The sequence below is a fragment of the Canis aureus genome, chromosome 19 (assembly GCF_053574225.1).
Source record: "Canis aureus isolate CA01 chromosome 19, VMU_Caureus_v.1.0, whole genome shotgun sequence".
NCBI lineage: Eukaryota > Metazoa > Chordata > Mammalia > Carnivora > Canidae > Canis > Canis aureus.
The window spans coordinates 34,771,497-34,795,689 of record NC_135629.1 but is presented as its reverse complement, the minus strand read 5'-3'; the positions used below and the strand labels follow the sequence as shown (position 1 = coordinate 34,795,689).

General features: G+C 35.0%; 2 protein-coding genes across 6 annotated transcripts in view; one reads left to right on the top strand and one right to left on the bottom strand.

Moving 5' to 3' along the window:
* The window catches only part of CCDC66 (coiled-coil domain containing 66), a 58,942-nt gene extending 52,011 nt beyond the window's left edge, over positions 1-6,931 (top strand). The window contains exon 17 of the mRNA XM_077858457.1: positions 6,570-6,931. Within this exon, the coding sequence (XP_077714583.1) occupies positions 6,570-6,669 (100 nt within the window). The 3' untranslated portion in view covers positions 6,670-6,931. The remainder of the gene's footprint in view (positions 1-6,569) is intronic.
* The window catches only part of TASOR (transcription activation suppressor), a 48,374-nt gene that overhangs the window by 6,202 nt on the left and 17,979 nt on the right, over positions 1-24,193 (bottom strand). For 2 of the 5 annotated variants that reach the window (XM_077858447.1, XM_077858445.1), the window contains exons 9-18: positions 23,953-24,058; positions 23,047-23,150; positions 22,864-22,967; positions 13,396-13,468; positions 13,234-13,305; positions 11,606-12,307; positions 8,092-8,495; positions 6,780-6,921; positions 5,464-5,523; positions 1,302-2,236 (exon numbers count right to left, since the gene is read on the bottom strand). In XM_077858447.1, coding sequence (XP_077714573.1) covers positions 1,302-2,236; positions 5,464-5,523; positions 6,780-6,921; positions 8,092-8,495; positions 11,606-12,307; positions 13,234-13,305; positions 13,396-13,468; positions 22,864-22,967; positions 23,047-23,150; positions 23,953-24,058 — 2,702 coding nt within the window. The remainder of the gene's footprint in view (positions 1-1,301; positions 2,237-5,463; positions 5,524-6,779; positions 6,922-8,091; positions 8,496-11,605; positions 12,308-13,233; positions 13,306-13,395; positions 13,469-22,863; positions 22,968-23,046; positions 23,151-23,952; positions 24,059-24,193) is intronic. The other 3 variants (XM_077858449.1, XM_077858446.1, XM_077858448.1) reach the window with 2 other exon arrangements.

Genomic DNA, 24,193 nt, shown 5'->3' with positions numbered 1-24,193 from the left:
TTCTTCTACGTAACAAAAATTGGACTTACTCTATGCTAGAATGAATTAAATGCACCATTCATAAATCAATGCATTTCCTGTGTGATACAATTAGTTTTAAAAATGTGGTGGGGTAGGTGGGATAATGATGAGCACACCGAGGAACTGTATCCACTCTATCCTCTCATCTAGAACCCCCAACACACAGCTATTGCCCCTACAAATATTATGCTTGAATATGTTGCTGAGAGTGGGAAAACTTAAGAAGCTCTACATTTTATGATACAGGGCAAAAATGCAACTAAGAAACTCCTAGTAAGTCTGGTTTCATCTTCCCCAAAAATCACTTCCTCCTTCATTTCCATGTTCCTCTTGTTCTCATGAGCACACTATCTGAAACATGCTGACATCAAAGAGATCCTCAAACTGAGGCTCAGGACATGTCAGGACAGTTTCTGGGCCACTCTAGGCTATAAGGCACTTGTTTGTAGTACATTCTGCTTTCTCTGACAAAACAAGCATAAACTCATCATAATATGTCAATTCCATAAATGGGAGCAGGCATTTATTTTAAAACCTATGCCAATCCCTTAAAGGATTAAAATCCTATAGTTTAGTAAATACTAATTATTAATATTAAAACGCTGATATGATTTTTCCTGTCTTAATTTACCTATTTGTTAGAAATTTTACATATCTTACATAAAAGATAAGATACACACACACAAAAATACGCATGTATTTTTAAAAATCAAATACTTGAAACACTGGTCTTACTCTAGCTTCAGTAGAAAAAGAATGTACCTTGCAGTGAGGAATCTTTCATGATTGGAGAGTCTTTCAGAATCATCATATTTTTTGATCAAAAAGGCTGTAGGGAACCCTGACATGACCAGGGTATCGAGAAATGCCAAAAGATTATATATATCACCATTAGGTCATCCCTGGACAGTTTTTTCTATTTGACTGATAAAAACCCCCAAGAGGTAAACACTAACAGCTTCTTCTACCTCTCTATATCTTTCCCGTTAAAAACCAAGTAAAAAACATTTAAAAAAATATTTGAATCAAAAGTTTTTTAAGGTTTGCAATGTACATACAAATCGTCTTTAAAATCACTGGATAAAACAAGATTCTAAATTCAAAGATACTTAGGTCACAGGTTCTAAATTTAAACTTGCTATTAATTAGTCTTAATACACTGTATTAAATTGTGAAAATATATGATCAACATTTAAAAACAAAATTTCCATTTTATAGAGATCAGGCCCAACAAGACAAGTTTATACAGCATGACTATTATTACCTTCTCATTTAGTTACCTTTATTTCTTTACAGAGCACACTCTCTTCTTCTTCATGAATATAAAATTTCACAGTATTTTTCTGGACATCTTTCATGATTTTAACCAAACTGTTAAATACTTCAGGTTCTAACTGGCTTATAAAATTTGAAAGAGCTGGTTGGGCAGAAATGTTTACATCACTGGGAGATTTTGTTGTTTCTTTTTCTACGGGTTCCCGGGCAGTATCACCAGGTACAGTATGATCAGAAGTCAACATCAGCTCTGTGACATGCTGTGGCTGGTTCACTTCTACTTCAGTTAAACCCAAAGTTGAAGAGGAATGCTGCTCATTGGAGTTGGTGTCTTTCAAAGTATCACTACAAAGTGGCTCAAGGAGCTGTTTGTTGTTGAAGTCACTTGAGGAAACTGGTAAGACAGGCTTTCCCAGAGGATTCAATGCTATCTTAGTACAAGAATCATTAGGACTGACTGGTGGCAAATTCCCACCCTTGGCTGATGCTTTGATAATAATAGTATTTAGTTTCTCATGCAAGCCATCTACAAACTCCTGTACACCAGCTTTGGAAGTCTTAGAATATATGAACTCAGAAAGCCGTTTCATCTTCTCTTGTGATGAAAAAATAGGTGTGGAAATTCTACTGACATATGAAACATTCTTTTGCTTCAAAATCTCTTCTATCTTCCTAGAAAAGAGATTGTACTCTCCTAACACTGTCCTCTCTGTGGTTTCACTCATTGTGGGCGGCTCTGCTGCTGGCACACACTGCTCCTCCACTGTCACCACCTGACCTGTCAACACGTCCTCCTCAGTGGTGCCCTTTAGTGTGTCTGTAAATGGAGAGGATGGAAACTGGTAATCAGAACTTCTCTGTCTACTTATTACCCGGGGGTCGTTAGGAAAGGCCTCCTGTGGTGGCAGACACACCAGCTGTTCTTCTGGTGATTTCATACCTATATAGGAAGAGTTCATTATTATAAGAGCAATCCAAAAAAATAACATCTGAAAATACAAACTCATAAATAAGAATGTCAGATCAAAGTATATATTTAAAACTAATTACGCACTGGTAGGCAGAACAAAAATCTCAAATGATGGTATGAACCCCATTTTCTATGTGCCCTACTTAAGCCTGGTCTCTGGATTTCAGTAGCTAGAGTAACAAGTTTGGACGTTATTTTCTTTGATTCCTTTTGAAGTGTTCGAACATGTGCCAATTTGGCATCATTACAAATTAAGTCATTTGCTTATTTCTGCTTCCCAGATAGATCTATCAGGGGGATAAAAAAGGTTCAATAATATGAAAGAGAACATATTTCATATCTGCATTAACAGTAATACTCTTGAGATGAAGAGGTCATTCAGCTACCTGATGTTAATGGAACTATAACTTTGACTTTTGACAACTAGCTCAATCCACAGACTGTACCTTTTTCCCAGAAATTCTAAATTCAAACACAATATGTTTTTAGAACTACATTTCAAAATGGATACACGTAAGTACCCCCCCTTTAGATTTTATTTATTTATTCATGAGACACAGAGAGAGAGAGAGAGAGAGAGAGAGGCAGAGAGAGAGAGAGAGGCAGAGACACAGGCAGAGGGAGAAGCAGGCTCCCTGCAGGCAGCCTGATGTGGAATTTGAACCCAGGACTCCAGGATCACACCCTGAACCAAAGGCAGTTGCTCAACTGCTGAGCCACCCAGGCGTCCCCCTTAAGTCCCTTTTTAAAAACAAGGGGAAAATATGGTTAATGGCAATATATAGTAATATTTTAAGAAAAAAAAATTTGTGATCTTTGCCTAGATGATATTATTCTATTTTTTAAATTAATTTTTCTTAGCTCTTAGCCAATATTTCCTAACAAATCACTGTTGTGGTCTATGAAAAGGTACCTCTATATCAGGAAGTTGCAGGTACAAGTATAGTTTTCAAAATTACAGTACTTTAAAGGTATAGTAAATTCCCTATTTAAGTTTTGCACCCAGGTATGGCCACATGCTCTCTCCACACAAATTCAGTTTGGGGTTTCCTCACATTCACACTTTCCTAAGGCTCTTAACAGCCTCAGCAGCAGTCAGCTTGTAACATTTCTCCACCAACCCTGGTAGTTACCATGAACCACTCCTTCCCATTAACTACTGCAAAGGCACCTGTTGGCAGTTAAGAAGACCACAACAGGTCTATGGGTGGAAGAAGAGTAGGGAACCAAAATATCCAATGTACCAACGTAAGAATTAAAACTGTGTGAAACTGATAAACCAGAAATTCAAATTCCATAAAGTAACTGAAATATAGAACATCCTTCTTAAATCTGCACCATGGGGTTTAGTGCACACATAAAATGTCTGGAAGGATACATAAGAAACTTATAATAGATGTTGATCCATGCAAAGAAACTAGGTGTCTGGGCTAGGACTGCAAGAATTCCTGAAGTATTTTACTTTCTGAAATATTTTTGTACTTCTTGAGTTATGTACCATATCAAATAAAACATTTTAAATTGTACCTTGGAAAACAAAAAGGCTGGGGAGGACCACCTATAATTTTTAAACCTCCGATTATTATTTCAAATGAAATACCTGCTCCAAAAATGTATAGCTGTAGTTAAGATCAATAAGCTTACACCTGAAAGGCTACAGATAAAGGGATTTTTTTTTTTTTTTAAAGCTGAATAGAGTTTACATCCATCTAGGGAATTTCTTTTAAAAATGCAAATTACCATTACTTAATTTTAATTCTATTTTGCACAAATTTCCCCTATGAAATTCTAATCACTAAAATTTACTGTATTTTATAAATTGTCTTCATCAATAAACGTTTTAAAGGAAACACCCATCAATATCCATAATGCATGTTTTCTACTGTCATTCAAGCATTGCAGTACTTTGACTTAAGTGAAAAGGGGAATAATGGGTTCTCTAAAGGCAGCATCATTCATGTATTTACATTTTCAATCACAAAATAGAAAGATGGTATACCAAATAAGAGAGGACTGCAGATGCCAGTGGCACATGTTGAAGCATAAACAAGATACCTGGCTGCTTCTAATGAGAAAGAATTCCTGACAGATACAAAATAGACGAATCCCCGACAAATTGTTGAGTGAAAGAGCCAAAAGTAAAACAGGACGTGTGTAGGTTCCATTTATCTTAAATTTAAGAACAGGTAAAACTGATCTATGGTAAAAGAGATTACTGGTTACTGTTGGGTCAGGGAGAGTACTGACAGGAAGGATATAGAAGAAAATTTAAGAGATGTTGGACATGTTCTACATCTAGATTTGGGTAGTGGTAACATAAGTCTATATACATGTAAAAATCCACTGAATTGTGTACTAAAGATTTATGCACCTTCCTGTATGTCATCTATCTGTTCCTGTTTTGCCTTTTTGGGTCATTTTTCCTAGGAGACAAAGATTTTCTTGAAGAAAACTATTCAGTCTTTTTTTAATTCCCCAAAGAGAGGAAAACCATAAAGATCTACTAAAACTAAGCCACTCAGCTTTCCTTCCAAATTAAAGGTTGTGTGTGGGGGATCCACTACCACTTAAGATTTCTGAAAGAGTAGGATACAACAAAATAAAAACAAAAAAGGCCCACCACCAAACCCAAAGCAAGAAAACAAGGTCTATGACCATCTGCAGAGATGTTCAATTGATTGAACTCAGACAAAAGAAAAAGTCTTCTAGGAACCACCAGCAACTAGCTCATCAGCAACATCTGTAACTGTTTCTGGAGTCCCAGAGTTTCCTAATCTCTTATTTATACTACCCTTAAATAATAAGAATTGGGTAAAAAAATTCAAGATAAGGAATATAGAACCTGAAAGATAAATGGCATCACTTCTTGAAGACTATTTCTTCGGATATTCTACAGAAATGTATTAAGAAAAATACTCCAGTCTTCCCAAGTCATCATATCAGACAGAATCACTACAGGTGAAGAAAACTTAACTTCTCTGAATATTCAGTGACTTCTTTAAACACATTCTTTGTAAAAGAATATTTGATGCAAATAAGGTAACGATTTTAAATGCAAATATGCAAATAGAGAAATTGTCCAAATTTTCTCTAATTAACAGAACTTAAAATGATGCCTATTGATAGAGAACCAGAAATACAAGTAGCAATTCTGAAGAAGGGCACAGTGGGAGGAAAAGCAAAGGGAGCCTTCTCACCTGGTGTTTGTTTCTCACCATGTTTCCCCAGCTGGTCTTCTGGGCTTCTTGCATTCCCTCCTGAGGGAAAACATCCATTAGTTTTGTACACTCTCTTCAGATATTGGTGATAACTATTAAACACCCTTCAGACAACCCCAAATGCTAACAAATCCAAGTATTCCACCTTTTGCCTACAATAATCCAGAAGGGTCATTCAGAAATAGGAAGTTGCTTCCCTTTCCATTCAGGTGATGATGGAGTCATCAACACCTAGATGCTATGCCTTCAAATGGCTCTGAACATTAACTATGAAGCTGCCTAAATGAGGAATGGTTACGATAATCATTTGTATTGACTACTTTCTTATTCTGTTTTTCCCACTCAAGCCAACACCTCCAGCTCCTAAGTACCAGTTAGTTTTCTCTACCATCACTTCTAGGTCTCTTGCCCCTTCTGGTAAGGTAACTAAGTAGAGAATGGTGCTGACACCCTTGGAAACTCATCAAGTTTTAGAAATTATTCTCAAAGTTCTTGGAAGTCTCAGTAACTTCTAGGTCACAAGCCAGTCTTTTAGCAAAAGTTATTTTCTTTTTAAAAATCTAGGAATAGAAAAGATGTGCCCTGGGAATATTTAAAAAAATGCTTAGCTAACAAAGAACTGGAATAGTATGTACATATGTGTATGTGTATATGTATGTGTTTGCACAGAGAAATTAGAACAATGTAAAATGATATTTCAACATTTGCTAACCTAGTCTTGCCCCATGATCCAATAAGCTTTCTAGGGATTTTTGCATTTGATCATTTCAGGCCACACTCTATGATGATCTAATTTCTCGAAGATAACCCAGTATTAAGAAATGAAGTTTTTTTTTTTTTTTCAAATAGATGAACCTCAACATGACCACTTCTTAGATTTCTTAGATGATAGCTTGTTATGAAGTATACTCTAATAATTTGAGAAGACTGCATTTAGTCTGCTTCCCCAAAGACCATCATTTCATCTTTGTCACTACTTTACCTTATTAGAAATTCAAATTTCTGCCAACAATTTTCATTTGAAGTCTGCATGCTAAACTGCATTGGGAAGGTTAAGTATGTTTTAAATCCCTCTGCTTTCATAGGCTGTTTTGCAGATATTTGCTGATGTTGACCAAACCAGCAATAATCAAGGGGAATTCTAAACTGCTCAAAATGAGATATGAAGATGTCAGAGCCAAGTAAGATGAGCCACCTAGTAACCCAAGAATGGAATCTAGAAAAGATGAAGGCCTTCAGGAGACTGCTCCCTCAGTAAAACCAAGCCAACCAAAGTCCCAGTATACTTTTCTTACCTGTAATTGGAATCAGTTTCCAATGTATTTCAGTCTCTTCAACACTGTTTGACTTAGATTGTCTACGGAATCCATGTTCAATGGGAACAGTGGGACACAAACTGCAATCTTCAAAATTATTCATGCTAATTAAATTTGGATCCTAAAAATTAGAGTACATATTCAATAGCTTTCTTTTCGATTCATTTTTATGTCCAGAATAAACAACTTTCTTTTTTTTTAAGTAGGCTCCAAACCCAATGTGGGGGCTTGAACTCACAACCCTAAGACCAAGAGTCACATGTTCTGTTTTTTGTTAGCAAATCCACAACCTTCAATCTAAACATTACAAGGGAGTAAAATCAGCATGGCAAAGTTAAAATACTCTAGTCTTAAATTAAAACATGTTTTCCCTCAAAACATAATTTGATGTTGATTTAGAGCAGATAAGCTTTTTTATTAGTAAAGCACCACATATTTTAGGTTTTGTGGGCCAGATACTCAAGTCGCCACTGTAGTGGCAAAAGCAGCCAGAAGCAATACCTAAATAAATGGGCATGGCTGTGTTCCATTAAACTTGTTACAAAAAAGGCAGTGGGTGGGGTTCAGCCCACGCTCCCATTGACCCAATTTGGAATATTAAATATGCCAGGAAATGTTATTAATATAAGTTACATAAGTTACATACTTCCCTAAGTGAGTCTCCTGCCATCATCCTCCCCCTAAAATATCCTAAAACTAAATGGAGATTCTGGGCATGTGCATATGACTTTTATTCAAAGGCAAGGAGGAGAAATAGGAGGGAACAGTAAATTAAAAATAAGACCTTAGGAAAATGGTGTCATCTTGTTATTACCCAGAGATGCAGTCACTCTCTGGGGAAGACAAAACCCCTTCTTAGCTAGGGATCAGTACTCTCCAACGTCATATCATAAACTGGAGGTCCTGTCACTTTCCATTCCCATTTGCATGAAAAATACGAAATACCTAATCTTGTTTTTAATACTGACACACTGGCTTTGGTCACCTTATTGACCTCACTTTTTGGTTCTAGTACTGCCAGCAGAAAGCCAATCTTTTGAGGATTCAATTTTACTAACTATATATAAGTTAGTACGCATAATTCTGTAAGCTGGAAGGAAAACTGCTACTTCTGCACTTACACTTTATAACAAGGAATAACTTAGAAGTACTACCCTGGAAAGATAATTTTATTGCAATGTGTATTTTATTTCTTTTTGAAAGGGAAAAAACCCCATTGAACCACACCTACGTCCTCTTTCAGACATACATTCACAAAAGCAAGAAAGATAATCAAAAGACATAGGCTTACTTCTTTCAAATGTAGTTTATGGTCAGTGCCTGCTTCACTGGTAGAAAGAGCAACAGGATATTTTAACAATGATGTATCAATTTCTAGCAATGGGCTCTGAGTACCCTTAAAATGCACATTTTCAATTTTTGCACAAGTAGGCTGCTCATATTCTTTCTTATCTGGAGAGTTCAACTCATACTCATGCTTTTGCCTCAGCTCTTCATAGGGATCATCAGTGTTCAATCCTAAGGCTTTGTTAACCGTGTCTGTCAAGGATGCATCAGAATGACGTGCATTTGCTAGTGTTTCTGATAGCCAATTAAATAGCCGATGGATGTCAGCAACACCAGAGTTAGAGGTATCCTGCTGCTGCTGTCTCAAATCAGCATCATGCCCAAGAGAGCCAATAGGCTGCGGAGACTCTGAAGGGGAAGAGAAAGAAAAACTATCTTTAAAGTTAAGTTTGGAATGCTAGCATAAAAACTTAAAAATCAAATATACCTAAAGATTAATTATAAGATATTTATGGGCAACAACTGGCTTAGATTATAGAAGTATATTCATCCTTTTCTTTACAAATATAACTGATTCTACAATTTTGCATAGCTAAAAATTCCCATAAAGTTTATTTTCATCATAATTTGAAAACTATTAATGGAGAAAAGAGCTCAGATACCATGTTGGTAGTATGGGTAATATATATTAATACCTGTGCTGTAGTTACCTTAAACTCTACTACCAAAATCCCAATCAGTTTAATCTCAGTTTTGTCTGACTTGAAAACAGATAAAATATCTGTACTTATTTTGCAAAGTGTTAGGAGGATATGCAGATTACATTTAACTCTACTAAAAAAACCTCAAAAACATGGCTTGATTTCTATCTCCTCTATGCCTATTAGATTTTGTCTTTAAGATAACTGATACTTATAATCTAAAACTTTATCTTGAATGGACTCAGTTAATTTCATAACAATGCTAAGATACTGGAGATACAAAATCATCCTGAAGAAATCTATACCAAACTTGCACTAAGAACAAAAAACACTATGAAAGAAAACATGTTAAGACATGGTTACAAGCAGGTATAAATCTGGGTACTCTGTACAATCACTATATTAAAACCTGCAAAGGGAAAAAACATTCAGAAAGTCATATGCCTTTTAATGCTGAAGGGGGATAAAGCCTGGATAGATGTCAGGATTTCCAATTTAAGCAGGGTATAATGTACCACGGCAAAAAAAAAAAAAAAAAAAAAAAAAAGAAAGGAAACAGCATAGTAAAACCTATATGATTCCCACTATATGAATTATAAAATCACAGAAGTGGAAAAACTATTATATAGAAACAGAAAGCAGATCACTGGTGGGGTGGGGTGAGATTACAAAGGAGTACAAGGCAAATCTGGGGGTAATGAAAATGTTCTACATGTTGGTGTGGTAGCAACTAGCTATCAAAATTCATCTTTAAACTGTGCCTTTAAAATGGGTACATATATATATAGAAGTCAGATCTCAAAAAAATTAATGTAAAAGGGGGTGGTGAAGATAGGTTACCTCTTATGAAATGAGTGGATTTACTAGCAAATCAAGATGAGGGTATTTTAAAAGTTAGAAACCAACCTTTAAATCTCTATTTTCAAAAATCAAAAGTATATACAATGACTAAAAAGAAACACAAATGAGGAACACCTATAAATGCAAGTCTGTCACCAGTTCCAGTTTAACCTATCTCCCCCTTCTCCCCTGACCTACTTCTCCTTTGGCCTATTAGTACAGTTTTCCCACCATTTCAATTATTGATAAAACCTGTCACCTACAACTATTTTTTCACACATAAAAAAATTAGCCAATTATCAGCTTAAATAGTACTAAAATTTAAGTATCTTGACCATTATGTGCTCAGTGCTAGTAAATACAGCCAAGTTTAGGAACAATGTTTTAGAGCCAGACACAGCTAAGTTATAACCTTAGGGATAATTATTCAACTTCTTGGAGATGGGTTTTCTCATCTGTAAATTAAGAATAATAATGTCTACCACTTGAACTAAACTGAGTCCATGTATGTACAGCACCTGGCACATAGTAAGCACTTAATTCTCAAGACACAGGTCAACAGTGTTAAGGCAGTGCAGATCAGTAAATATCAACAGGTTCAGCATGGCGGAAGCAAAAGGAAATAAAAACCATCAAGAAGCAGAACAGGCAGAAAGCTAGGGAGGGATCTGAACTGCAGAGATATGAGGCTTGAGAGAAATGAAAGATGCTTCAGGAAGAAAGAAGTGTAAAGGCTGACCATGACATTCCGAGGAGAGAGATGAACCCTAATCAAGGAATATGTAAAAAAAAAAAAAAAAAAAAAAAAAAAAGAGTGGTAAACATGGTACCCAGGTGGAACTGGCTGGTCTATAAAAATACCTTTGAAAAGACAAATACAAAGCTGAGACTGAAGAACATGATACTGAAATGGGTGACAGATGCCAGGAAAGCCACCCAAGGGGTAAGAGCAAGAGGAAAATGTTGGAAAGAAAAAGAGAACACAGGTCACGTGAAGAAAAAAAAAAAAACACTTAAAAGTTACTGAAGACACAGCCCTGTCAAATAGAACTTTCTATAATGATGGAAATGTTTCCCATTTTTGCTATTCCAATACAGTGGTACGGCTTCTGAAATGTTTCAATATAGTGCATGAAATGAATTTTCATTTAATTTTAATTTAAACGTAAATAACAACATGGGGCTAGTGGCTATCATATGTGCAGAAAGAGAGGAAGGAGAACAGATAATTGAAAAGTAACTGAGGACACAAGCACCAATTGCTCAGAAAACAGTATAATAAAAACATTGATTTAACCTAGTCTTTTCTGAGACACACTGAATTTGAACATATACAAGTTAAACTGCTTAGTAAGAAACAAAAATAGAATACTAAGATCTGCCATAAACAAGAACAGCAGCAGCACAAAATTACAAGGTCCCTGAACTCAAAGAACACATTTCATGCTTATTTTAGTAGTGTAATAAAAAACTAGATGAAAAAATGTTTTAGAGTACTTGCAATAATGAAACACTCTTTTAAGAGAAGGGTCTCCCATTTCTTTTACTGTCAACTAAAACAAAATAAAGAAAAATAGAAAAAAGATAAAGGCAAACATATTACTGAGCTCCTGAGATGTGAAAAAAAATCTGTATGCCCCTAAGAAATCTGATTTTAAAGCTCAGAAGATTCCTTTCACAGCAATATGCTAAGAAAACCCAATATTCAATGTACTTTTCCAACCATAAAATTAAAGGGATATAAGGCCAAGAACTCCAATTAATAGGATAATAGCCGAGCATACTTTATTTTCCTCATATTAGCCTCAACTACACAATTCAGAAATCTGATGTATTTTCTTTATAAAAACAAGGGACAGGCTGGATTTGCCTCTGAGGCTGTAATTTGCAGAGCCCTGTACTAGGGGAAAGGACAAAACTACTTTATTATATTTTTGGTTATTTTTATACTATACAAAAGCAACCTGATATTTTTACCTTCATATAGATGGCAATTTTCAGATAAATTACTGGTTTTGGCGAGCTTTTTCATATTTTCAGGTAGATCCTCAAGCTTCCTCTTCAAGACAGTTTTGCTTCTCATATCTTCTGTGTCTGAGTCCCCACCCACATTTTTTTTCCTACACTGAATTAAATTAATCAATTCTTTGACTCTATCCTTATCATAATCCAAAGAATGAGAAGACTTCTGCTTTCTAGGTATAATAGTTTCACCCCTTGAGTTATTTCGTTTTCCAAATTTCATTTTTGTACCATTCATTTCTTCTTCTTGGCCTTCATAGTCTGATAGTGGACTGAATTGTTGAAGTTTTCTATTTTCTTCAAAAAGCTCTTTTAATTTACAAATTGGTAACTGATACATCTCAGGCCGAAAAATATAGGCATGCAAACAATTATCAATATGGGATTTATTTTTTGGAGCCGAGTATAAAAATTTTTTATCATCTAATCGTGAATCATACGGAAACATGATAAACTCTCGTTTACCTGAACCAAAACCTCGTTTAAAAAATTCATTTACATACTTTTCAACAACAGAATGAAAATTTATAGTATTTATATTTTTGAATTCCTTTCGACACTGAATCAAAGCAAACTGTAAAAACTGAGTTATTTTTAATACATCTGTCATGCTCTCATGTCTCTTCTGTGGTGCTGCATTAGTTGAACCTTTTTGTGCTGTAAACAAACAAAAAAGCAAATCATGTTAGCCATCAAGAATCAAATACACATCTACATGTTGTCAAAAAGAAATTCAACATTCATACATTAATGGTAAACCAAACTAGCAATATGTAACCTAATACATATATGTAGTATAGAAATAAATGAAGAGTTTGCTTTTAAAAACAGGCCAATAATAAACTAAAACTAAAAACTGCAGAAGATATTTTAAAGGGAAAAACACCCATTTCACTGATGATCTTCATTTCTTACTGTCCCTAGGCAATTCAACTGGTGGTAAGCAAAATATAAGGAGAGATAAAGAAGCAGGGCAAGATCGGAGGCTCCTAGCAAGAGAATCCTGCATATGATAGCAATGTCACTCCTTCCTACTATAACAAGTTTAACTTTACATAAATGTTCTACCCTCATAAGTAAGCATATAGGCACCCAGTGGCTACAACTGAAAATGTCATTCTTAATCTAACAGTGAAACCCATCAGTGGGAATTTTACCTTAATATAGGATTCCAGTATGTTTTTAAAAACAGTGAATAGCAAATTTTCTCGAACATCAGTGTGAAAAATTTTTATTAATTTTAAATGGCGTAAATTTAACCTAGCACGATTCTTTTACTGTTGCTAAAATTTGAATGCAAAACTTAACTCAGCTAGAAAAGATTCATAATACAAAACACTAAAAAACAAAGCAACAGTATTTTAATAATTACAATATTTAGTGAAAACACTGATCACACCCAAATAATTTTTCATAAAAAAAATCGAATCATATATAACTTATGTTTTATTCTGCTAATATCTCTTAATACCCCTAATATTTTCTAAAATATAAGAAACAAAATGCTTACTGAGTTATCTGGAAAATTTCAATGAAATTTAAGAATCTATCAGTGACTGGATTTAGATATTCAAAGAACTTACAAGGAACTATGCCTCTAGATTCTTGAAATAGAAATAAAGCATGTAGGACTCGAGACTTGGCAGTTTGATGTTCTAAAAAAAAAAAAAAAGAAGCCAAATTGATTAGCAATATGTTCTCATGAAAAAAATTAAAGAACTATAAAAATTAAAGCCATCACCTACCATATGGAGAAACCATTTGACAAGGAGAAAGAAGAAAAAGGTATCCTCGGTCTCCCAAAGGTTTAACAAGAACCTGAATTTTTGGAAGAGGGAAGAAGTTGAATCTGCTTTATTATTACTCATCATAAGGCAGGCACATAGCAGTTTCAACTAATTATGAAGAAAATAAGTTATTGATCATCTTTCTTTAGGAAAAATATTGCTACCAAATTAAAAACTCTACTAACTGATTAACAAAATTCCAATCAAACAAAAATTCCCTAGTTTTCTCATACAAACAATAACCGGAAAATATTACTGAGCGAATTTCCCTAATTAAGACCAATTTGATTTTTCCATGAAGCTCAAATACAAGGACCAAATTAAAGACTTCAAATATCTTCCTCACAATTCAAAAGACATGTTATTAATTGTCAAGGCAGTGTGCTAGATGTTGGTAGCATAAGTACTGCCTTTCATGAAATCAAGCTAATCTCAAATGAAATGTATTTTTAGAATCTAATTCTTCACGTAGTTAATAAACACCTTTCAACCTAAGGCAATCTGCCTTGCCAGAAATAACTTCAAAGACAGGCAACACAAGACAGAGAAGGTCTGAAAAAGATAATACAAAATAACAGGAAGAGAAAAAAATACACTTTATAGCTGGAAAAGGTACTTAGAGTATACTTCAGGTGGATTTTGAAGGATGGGAACATCGCCAAGAGCCCAAAATTATGGGAAGGATATTTCAATAGAGTGAACATCGTAAGCAAAGGCAGAGTTATAATTGAGGGAACAATTTGCAGGCAGTAGAGTACTTATGACTAGCAAAAGGGTGACGACAGACTAGGCCAAACGTATAAGTCTAGAAGGAAAGATCCTAGGCTCAACTGTAAAAAGAAAAGAATGCCAGGTTGGCCAGGAATGCCCTCAAGAGTATACACACCCTTTCCAACTGGAGTTCAAAAAATGACAACAAAAAAACTCCAACAGCACTGTGAAGGAGGAGGAAAGAAAACAACATAAATGTGAAGAAAGTTCATGAGCTACTACAATTGTTTGCAAAATGGAAGTAAAGAACTAAACATGACAGACACAAAATCTAATAGAATAAAATCTTAAAAACATGTTAAAAATATAAAACAGCAAGCTTATAAACTAAGAGGAAATAAGCTACTCTAAAATTTAGCAGAAACAACAGATTCCAACATCCAAGGACTTAAAATTGGAATTATTAAATATAATATATAAAATAATAGGTATGGATGCTTAAAGAAATAACTGGCAGAATCGAAAACATGCTCACAGAAAAACTGCTATACAAATTATCATAGCAGCTTATCCATAACAGCCAAAGAGTGGAAACAATTGATGAATAGACAAAATACGGTATTATCCATACAAGAAAATACTGTTAAGGCAGCCCAGCCCGGGTGGCTCAGCGGTTTGGCGCTGCCTTCAGCCCAGGGCCTAATCCTGGAGACCCTGCATCGGGTCCTGCTTTGGGCTCCCCGCATGGAGCCTGCTTCTCCCTCTGCCTGTGTCTCTGCCTCTCTCTCTCGTGTGTCTCATGAATAAATAAAATCTTTAAGAAAAAAAAAAAATTCTGTTCAGCCATAAGAAAGGAATGAAGTACCGATACATAAAAGTATTATGCTAAGAGGGATGCCTGGGTGGCTCAGTCAGTTGAGCGACCAACTCTTGGTTTCAGCTGAGGTCATGATCCCATGGATCGTGAGCTTATGCACCATATAGGGCTCTCCATGCTCAGTGGGGAGTCTACTTGAAGAGTCTCTCTGCTCCTCCCCTCTCAAATAAAAAGAATCTTTAAAAAATATTACTATGCTAAGTGAAAGAAGCCAGGCAGATACCGCATGTATAAAATATCTAGAACAGACAAATCCATAAAGACAGAAGCAGATTCATAGTTAGTAGGAACTAAAGAAAAAAATGCAGAGTGTATGCTTAATGGGTATGAGGCTGCTCTCTGTGGTGATCAAAATGTTCTGAAAATAGTGGTGATGGTTGCATAATACTGTGAATCCACTAAAAATCACTCAAAAAGTGTACACTTAAAAAAAAAAAACTGTACACTTAAAAAAAAAGTATACACTTAAAGTGAAGTTTATTTCGATTAAAAAAATACCAAGGAGGGATGCCTGGGTGGCTCAGCGGTTGAGTATCTGTCTTTGGCTCAGGGCGTGATCCTGGGATTGAGTCTCACATCAGGCTCCCCGCATGGAGCCTGCTTCTCCCTCTGCCTGTGTCTCTGCCTCTCTCTGTATCTCTCACGTATAAATAAATAAAATCGTAAAAAAAGAAATACCAAGGAGTATCAGAATATAACTTTTACCTCCTTTAACAGTGCCTGACACATAACAGGTACTCAAGTAAGTGTTACTGAAAAAGTTAAGAATCTGTCCCCCAAAAAAGAAAAGACCAGGCAGATCTCAAAAATAATCAAGTATACTTGTTTAGAAATAAAAACTATGTGATATAAGAAACTCAATGCATGAATTAAACAGCAAATTAGACACAGCTAAACACAGAATTTGTAAGCTAGAAGATAGCTATGAAATACTCAGAATGCAGCACACTGAAAAACAAGTGGATGTAAAACACAAAAGTTCAGATAGCAAGTACATCATGAAAAGACCTGACATATAAGATACTCTAGGGTCCTAGAAAGTCTAAACAGAATGAAGAATTAATCAGATAGTAACTAACTGTATTTACAGAAATGAATATGTAAATCCAGATACTAAAGAATATACAGCAAGTTGGATAAATGAAAAATCTATACTTAGATATGTAACTGCAAAACACCAAAGATTAAAAAAGCAAACAAAAAAGATGACAACCGACAAAGGAGTAATAATTAGACTAAGAACTAACCTCTCAACAAAGACAGATGCCAAAAGATACAGTAATATAGTCAAAGTGCTAAGAGAAAACAGCTGTCAACCCAGAATTGTGTACCCAGTTTCTAACAATTAAGGAAGACACTTTTTCGGGGGAGAGGGGGTTAATCTACCCAAGGGGCATGTTAAAAAACTGAGCACAATGTCAGCTTTACATCAAGTATCAATAAATTTTCAATAATTACCACCTGTTCTGATTATAACAGAATTAAATTAGAAAAAAACAATACTCTTGTGGAATGCAACTAAAGCAGTATTTGGAACTCAAAATTCATTGAACATTTTTCCAACTTAAGAAGGCAGAAATTACAAAATGAACCCCCAAAAGTAGGAGTTAATAAAACAGCTAAAACTAATAAGAGAGTAAAACAAAGCTGTAACAGAAGTTAAAACCATATTTGATTCTTAATAAAATAGACAAACCTCTGGTGAAAGTGACTAACCAGGGAAAGCATAATGAAAATATTATCACATAATAATGCTCACAGCAGCTATTAATAAGAGTCTATAAATGACTATCACAATAAACACAAAAACATAGAAGAAATGGACAAATCCCTAAAAACCAAACTGACTTGAGAAAAAACAGAAAGCCTGTAAAGTTTAACTACTAAATTGAATACTTTAAAATCATCCATAAATGAATGACAGTTTTGTAGTTAAGTGCTAGCCAACATCCAAAAAATAGATTTTAATCATAAATATATATCCACCTTTGCAAAATGAGAAATACTGCCTAACTCAATTCTGAGAAACTACAGATGTTGATACAAAAACTAGATAAGGACAGTATGAGAAAGATTGCAGGTCAATCTCACTCATCATCACTGATACAAAATTCCTAAAAAAAAATCCACAGATCAAACCATGCATTTGAAAGAAAAAAAAAGAGTTGGTGGGGTTTTTTGTTTGTTTGTTTTTAAAAGTAGGCTCCATGCTGGCAAGGCTTCAACTCATGACTATGAGATCAAAACCTGAGCTGAGATCAGAGTCAGATCTTAGCCGAATGAGCCACACAGGGCCACTGGAGTTGGTATTCTTTTTTTTTTTTTTTTAAATCTTTTTATTTATTTATGATAGTTACACACAGAGAGAGAGAGACAGAGACACAGGCAGAGAGAGAAGCAGGCTCCATGCACCAGGAGCCCGATGTGGGATTCGATCCCGGGTCTCCAGGATCACACCCTGGGCCAAAGGCAGGCGCCAAACCGCTGCGCCACCCAGGGATCCCTGGAGTTGGTATTCTTAATCAGCAACACAAATACAGTTTAATACCGGAAAAAGATAAAATATAATTCATTTTATAAGCCTGTAAGATAAATTCTATATATGATGGTTCATTTTACATGTCAACTTGACTGGGTCACAAGGTGTCCAGATACTTGGTCAAACCTTATTCTTGCTATTTCTGAGAGTATTTTTAGGTGAGTTGAACATATAAGCTCTCCCGAATCTCCAGCTTGCTGACTGTAAATCTTGGAACATTTTAGCCTCCATAATTGTGGGAGCCAATTTTTTATAATAAATCTCTTTCCATATGTACATCCTCTTAGTTCTGCTCCTTTGGAAAACCCTAATACACCAATACACCATGTTACCATCTTGATAAATGCCCCTTGCCCAAGCATTTAACAAAATTCAAAACCCATCATGGTTAAAAAAAAATAATGAAGGAAATTTTTAAACTGGTAAAGATATCTGTGAAAAACCTACTGCAAACTTCCTACTTAATGATTAATGTTAGATATGTTCTTTTTAAAATCAAAAAGACAAGAATGCCTACCACTACCACCTTTATTAAACATTGTACTAGGGACGCCTGGGTGGCTCAGCCATTGAGTGTCTGCCTTCAGCTCAGGCCATGATCCCAGTGTCCTGGGACAGAGTCCCACATTGGGCTCCCTGCATGGAGCCTGCTTCTCCCTCTGCCTGTGCCTTGTGCCTGTCTCTTTCTCTCTCTCTGCGTCTCTTCATGAATAAATAAAATTTTAAAAAAAAACAAAACAACAAAAAAAACATTGTACTACAGATCCTAGATTACACAGTAATACAAGAAAGAGAAATAAAAAGCTTAAGGACTAGAGGGAGGAGGAGGGAAACAAAACAATGTTGCTCCCAGATAATAAAGCCTATATAGCAATCCCAAAGAATGTACAAAAAAGAATTACTTAAATTTCATACACTGATCTAACATAAAATCAACATAAATACCAATTACATTTTTATATACCTAACAAATAGAAAAAGAACCCAAATGGAAAATACTGTTTATAACAGCATCAAAAATAGTAAGATGCCTGGGGATAAACTGAATAAAAAATAACCAAGATGTGTATCCAGAAAACTATAAAACTCTATTAAAAGAATACCCTAAAGGAGTAAAGAGCTATCTTGTTCATGGATAAGACAGTACACAAAAGATATCAATTCTCTTAAACTCGATCTATAGACCTAACAAAATTCCAATTAAAAAAATCCCAATAGGGTTTTTTGGGGGCAAGGTGAGAAGGCAGGGAGGGGGAACTTAAAAGCGGATTCTAAAATTTTTTTTAAAAAGTAAAGCTGAAACTTAAGTTCTTGAAAAAAGCTACGTCTCAAATAGCTAAACACTCCTAAACCAAACAGGATGAAAAAAGTGGGGCAGTTGGCCCTACCTCCAATCAAGGCTTCTTAGTGGAGAAAGGAGGGACTATTCAATAAATGATTCAGGAACAACTTGTTACTCACATTGGGGAAAAATGAAGTTGGGTTCCTATACTGTCAAACAAAACAAAAACAAAAACAAAAACAAACCTAAAACTATTTATTTAAGGACTTAAGTGCCTTAGGCCAAATCATAACACATTCAGAAGAAAACACAGGGCAATACCTGTAAGATCTAGGGGTAAGGAAAGATTTCTTAAAGAGGCCACAAAGTGCTTCACATTCAGGGAGATAAAGTTAATTACATTAAGAACATCTGTTCTTCAAAAAAAACACCATGAGTAAAATAAAAAAGGCAAGCACAGATTATGAAAAAAAATTCTAGCACACATACCTCACTGTTAGTACCCAAAATATATGTATCAAATTCCTCAAATTATTAAGAAAACACAAGCCACTCAAAGGAAAAATAGGCAAGTGAACACTAAGAAATTTATAAAAGGATGATCAACTCATCATATTTTAGGAAAATACAGGCTAAAATCCCAGTACAATATATTTTACAACTACCAGATTGGTAAGATTCTGCCACAATCTGTACCAGCGACTGTGTGAATTGATGAGAACTTGCTGGTAGCAGGGGATATATATTGGTACCAACACTTAAAACAATTATTGCATTATCTTGTAAAGCCAGTCATGTGTATATGCTATGATTCAATAATTTTACTTATAAATAAATCCAATATACTAGATATATACCCAAGAGAAAAACTTGTACATATACACCAGGAGATATACAGAATGTTCACATTAGAAACAACATTCAAATTTAGCGACATCCATCATTTTCCTTAAGTTAGTTCTTTTTTTATATTTAGTTCTAAGAATTATTAACTTATGCCTTACCACAAGAGAGCTCAATATAATCATATTCACATAATAAATCTCCCTGTGAGAAAATAAAATTTCCCTAGATTTCTCAGTGCTCCTCCACCAAAACTAGCCTGCTGATACACAGAAAAGTAAATACAAAGAGAGAATAATCGCTTTCATTTCCTCTAGAAATATTTTACTCCTCATATACTTTAAGAATTAGATCTGTAGGGGGTCCCTGGGTGGCACAGCGGTTTGGCGTCTGCCTTTGGCCCAGGGCGCGATCCTGGAGACCTGGGATCGAATCCCGCATCGGGCTCCCGGTGCATGGAGCCTGCTTCTCCCTCTGCCTATGTCTCTACCTCTCTCTCTCTCTCTGTGTGACTATCATAAATAAATAAAAATTAAAAAAAAAAGAATTAGATCTGTAGCCAATTATCTAAATAACTGCTCTGATCGAAAAGGATAATTAAATTTCCCTTATCTCCCTGAGAATGCCAAGTGGGTACACAAGAGGGTCAAGAGGTTACAGCACAATTAATTCCTATATTAAGCCCCAAGGTGCCAGAAGACGTAGGTATGTATATTTCAAGGATGAATGAGTCCCAGAAACTTGGAGATGTTCTTAGGTCCCAGAGGGCTAAACAGCTCCTGAAAAGATTTATTTATTTACTACAGGGTTGTAATTAATATGTAATACTCTTTACATTTTCAAAGAGAACTTTCCAGGAGGGGAAGGAGATAGTGGCCTTCTTCCTTTAATAAGCCAAGAGAAATCATTTTACCTCATCTGTTGCCTGTTTGATTGGTTTCCTTGGGTTGCCCTAAGGCTAAAGACTGGGGCAAAGGAAGGCTAATATAATTATTACTGTGATGTATTCATTAAATCTATCTCTGATCCATAACATTTTGTGTGCATATTCAAGACAGAATTATTGAGAACCCAACAGTACTCAACGCATCTCCCATCATTAGACTATAAAGAAAGTAGCTATAGTTAGAATAATTCCCAATGAGGTTTGCAGGAAAAGGGATAGCTACACAAAATATCTAGGGTCCATTACATTTAGGTAATGTATCCTTGTGGAATGCTCATGTCCTCTAAGATATAAAATCTTACTTCTGGGAAAACCCAGTCCTCCAAGAACCTAAAATAATAAGGAAAGAAAGAAAGAAAATACTAGTAACTTCCTATCCTGATTCTTACTACTAGAAATGGAACAGATGTTATAATCTTCTGATAAACTCCTCATTGCCAAGACTCAATATTCATTCTCTGAAATGCAAGAACCGAACAGATTTGGATAAACCAGTATCATTATATCATTATATCATTATATCATTATATCATTATATCCAAACCTACTATCCAAAACTTGCACTTTCTGAACTCTGGAATTATTTTTTTTTAAAAGGTTTATTTATTTATTTAATTGTGATAGACAGAGAGAGAGGCAGAGACACAGGAGGAGGGAGAAGCAGGCTCCATGCCCGGAGCCTGACGTGGGACTCATTCCGAGACCAGGATCGCGCCCTAGGCCAAAGGCAGGCGCTAAACCACTGAGCCACCCAGGGATCCCCCGAACTCTGGAATTAAACAGATTTTGATCATGAGGAATAGTTTTATTTTAGAAGAAAAAAGATATGTAAATATAAAAGTATATCCATATGTAGTGAATGTGTATGTGTGTATATGCATGTGTGTGTTCTAAAATGCCTAACCCCAAGATTTCTAGCTGGTTAATTAACAAGTTATTGTTAGACGTCCACCAATTCCTAAGTGTATAAACTCTGCCTCTAAGTTTTGTATACAATTTGACTCTCCTACCTATAAACAATGGATTAGGTAAGCAAATATATGTGTATACAATGAAATTCTACAAAGCCATTAAAAATGCAGTTGCAAATTCTGAAAATCATTAACAGTAACCTCCATTTGACTACAATTTGAAATTGAGGCTCAACAAAGTAGGAGTAAAAGGAAGTCAACTACTGAAAAACTTGTATCACATAGCATATCTGTGCAAAAACTTCCCCTCTACTGAAACATTCCATCAACATTTAAACATGAGTTCATCTATCTCAGGTTAACAGAAACCCTGAAATAGCTCTTCTCCTGTCCCCTTCAGTTAAACTATACATAACAGCATATATTCATTTTCTGTTCATTCCTGAATCCATCACAGCTGATGCCTGACCTATCCCTCTATTCAAATTCAGTAAAATCAGTATCTATTAAATTGGATACTATCTAGTAAGTATCTCTTAAATCAATCTCTATCATTACTCTTAACCTTTCTTCTCCAAGCCACTATCACCCAGTAATGTAATGCTAGTTTCCTGCCTCCCCTCCCCTCAATTCATTACCTAATGAGTAACCAAATAAACTTCCACAGCACAGATCTGATCATGTTGTGTACATAATCAAAACCTCATGCTACTCCCTTTAAAACCCAATTACTCTTAAGATTACATCCAAACTTCCAAACATTTTAATACCACCTACATGACCCTGCAGGACACAGTCCTCTACACATTTTCCTAGTCTCATGTCCTACCACTTTCCCCCAACTACTCTAGTGTTCCTTTATTTCTTTTCAACCTCACCAAGCACCCTGTTCTTTCTGAATCTTCAAATATGACACAGAGTCAACTGAAACACACCACATCTATCTGAGGAATTCCATTTATCACTCTGTATAATCCAAAAGAATAGTCTCCTTATCTCATTCTTTACTGAAGTATACACTCAGCATAAGAAAATAGTATTCAATAAATATATGTTGTCACATCACAAAATACAATAAAGATTGTATTCATGGGGAAGACTGGCTTACAGAAGGTCTACTGTCATGGCTAAAATAAAAAGACTATCAAAAAAAAAAAGACTATCAAAGGCCATAGTAAAACTGTTCGCTAAATAGCAACAAAGAGACATTATGGTACTTTCAGAGGCAAAAATGAAATAAATTTAAATAATCTGGTCACTTATTCAAATGCTTATTTCTAAGGGAGAATGAGGAACATTTAAAAATCTTTCACTCACAAGTTTTTCCTTCTCTAGTTTTTGTAGTAAACTCTCCATGTTACTTCCAATTCTTGTTTTTTCTACAACTTCATAAAGGCTGCAATACATTCCATTCTTCAAAACTGACATAAGAAAAAATACACAGTAAATATTCAAATCAAATCTGCTTTTTATATATCTTAATAAAATTAAATTACTTACCTTCACTTGGACCTAAGTATGTTTCCTTATAAAATAGTGCTGGAGGGATTTTCTGTTTCAGATGATCAATACTCATAACTGTTTCAACATCTAACTTTTCAGGACTGAAAGAAAATTGAAAAAGCATGTTTCCCTTACCTGTATGTTTAACTCTACAAATGTTATTTCCTCCCCTCCCCCACTCATATGAGGATCTTGGTGGAAAGCAGAAGAACATATTTATTAATATTATAGGTGATTCTAAAGAGGATTTGCTATGGAAGTCCAGATATATTCACAGAAGTATATAAATGGCTGCCAGTATCACCAACCTTCAACTTTAAGCCAGAAGCTAACCTTATATACCACTTTTACTAAAACAGAAAGGATAAAAGGCTGTCTTTTTATTAAAGATAATTCAAGTATGAACTGTTAAAGTAATCTTCAAACATTTATGAAGGCCCATGATATTTACTGGGGTGATAGCAAATGATCATTCTAGACCTTTCTATCCTAATATATGCTGCACAGGACTGAAAACAGTCTATAAATTTTAACTCACCACATCAAAACTGTTTCCAACACAGAACTGATAACTTTTAAGTCTATCATGTGCTAAATGAAAAAAATATATATATTTAATTAGCATAAAACTTTGAAAAATCACTGTTAAAATTTAAAGTCACACAGAGAAAGTTTTATGCCATAAATGTGTATGACTATTTATTTAGCCCACTCTCAAGCTAAGACAGAAAGGTAGAGGGCTCATTTTGCCAACTAACTCTCCCAAGTTATCAATTTTTTAAAAACAAGTTGACATTTATATTCTTTCAAACTAAAGTAAAATTTAAGAATAAAAAAACAAAAGAAGAAACTGAATAATTAGCAACCACTAATTGCTATTTTCTTGTAATATAACATACTTACAGCTTGATAGGCAAAAAAGCACGAGTGGCTGACCTCAGAGAAATATAACACAAAAGCTTTCCTTTATTTAAAAGCTGTCCTTTCCACAAGGTGTAGTTAAATTTATCTAAATAAAAAGAATAATGACACAATTCAGCCACTGGCAGCCCAGGAGCAAATACATGTTTGCTAGATAGAAATAAGGGAAACACACCTAGAAACAATGTTTAAGTAGAGGAACAGCAACAACAACAGAAAACAA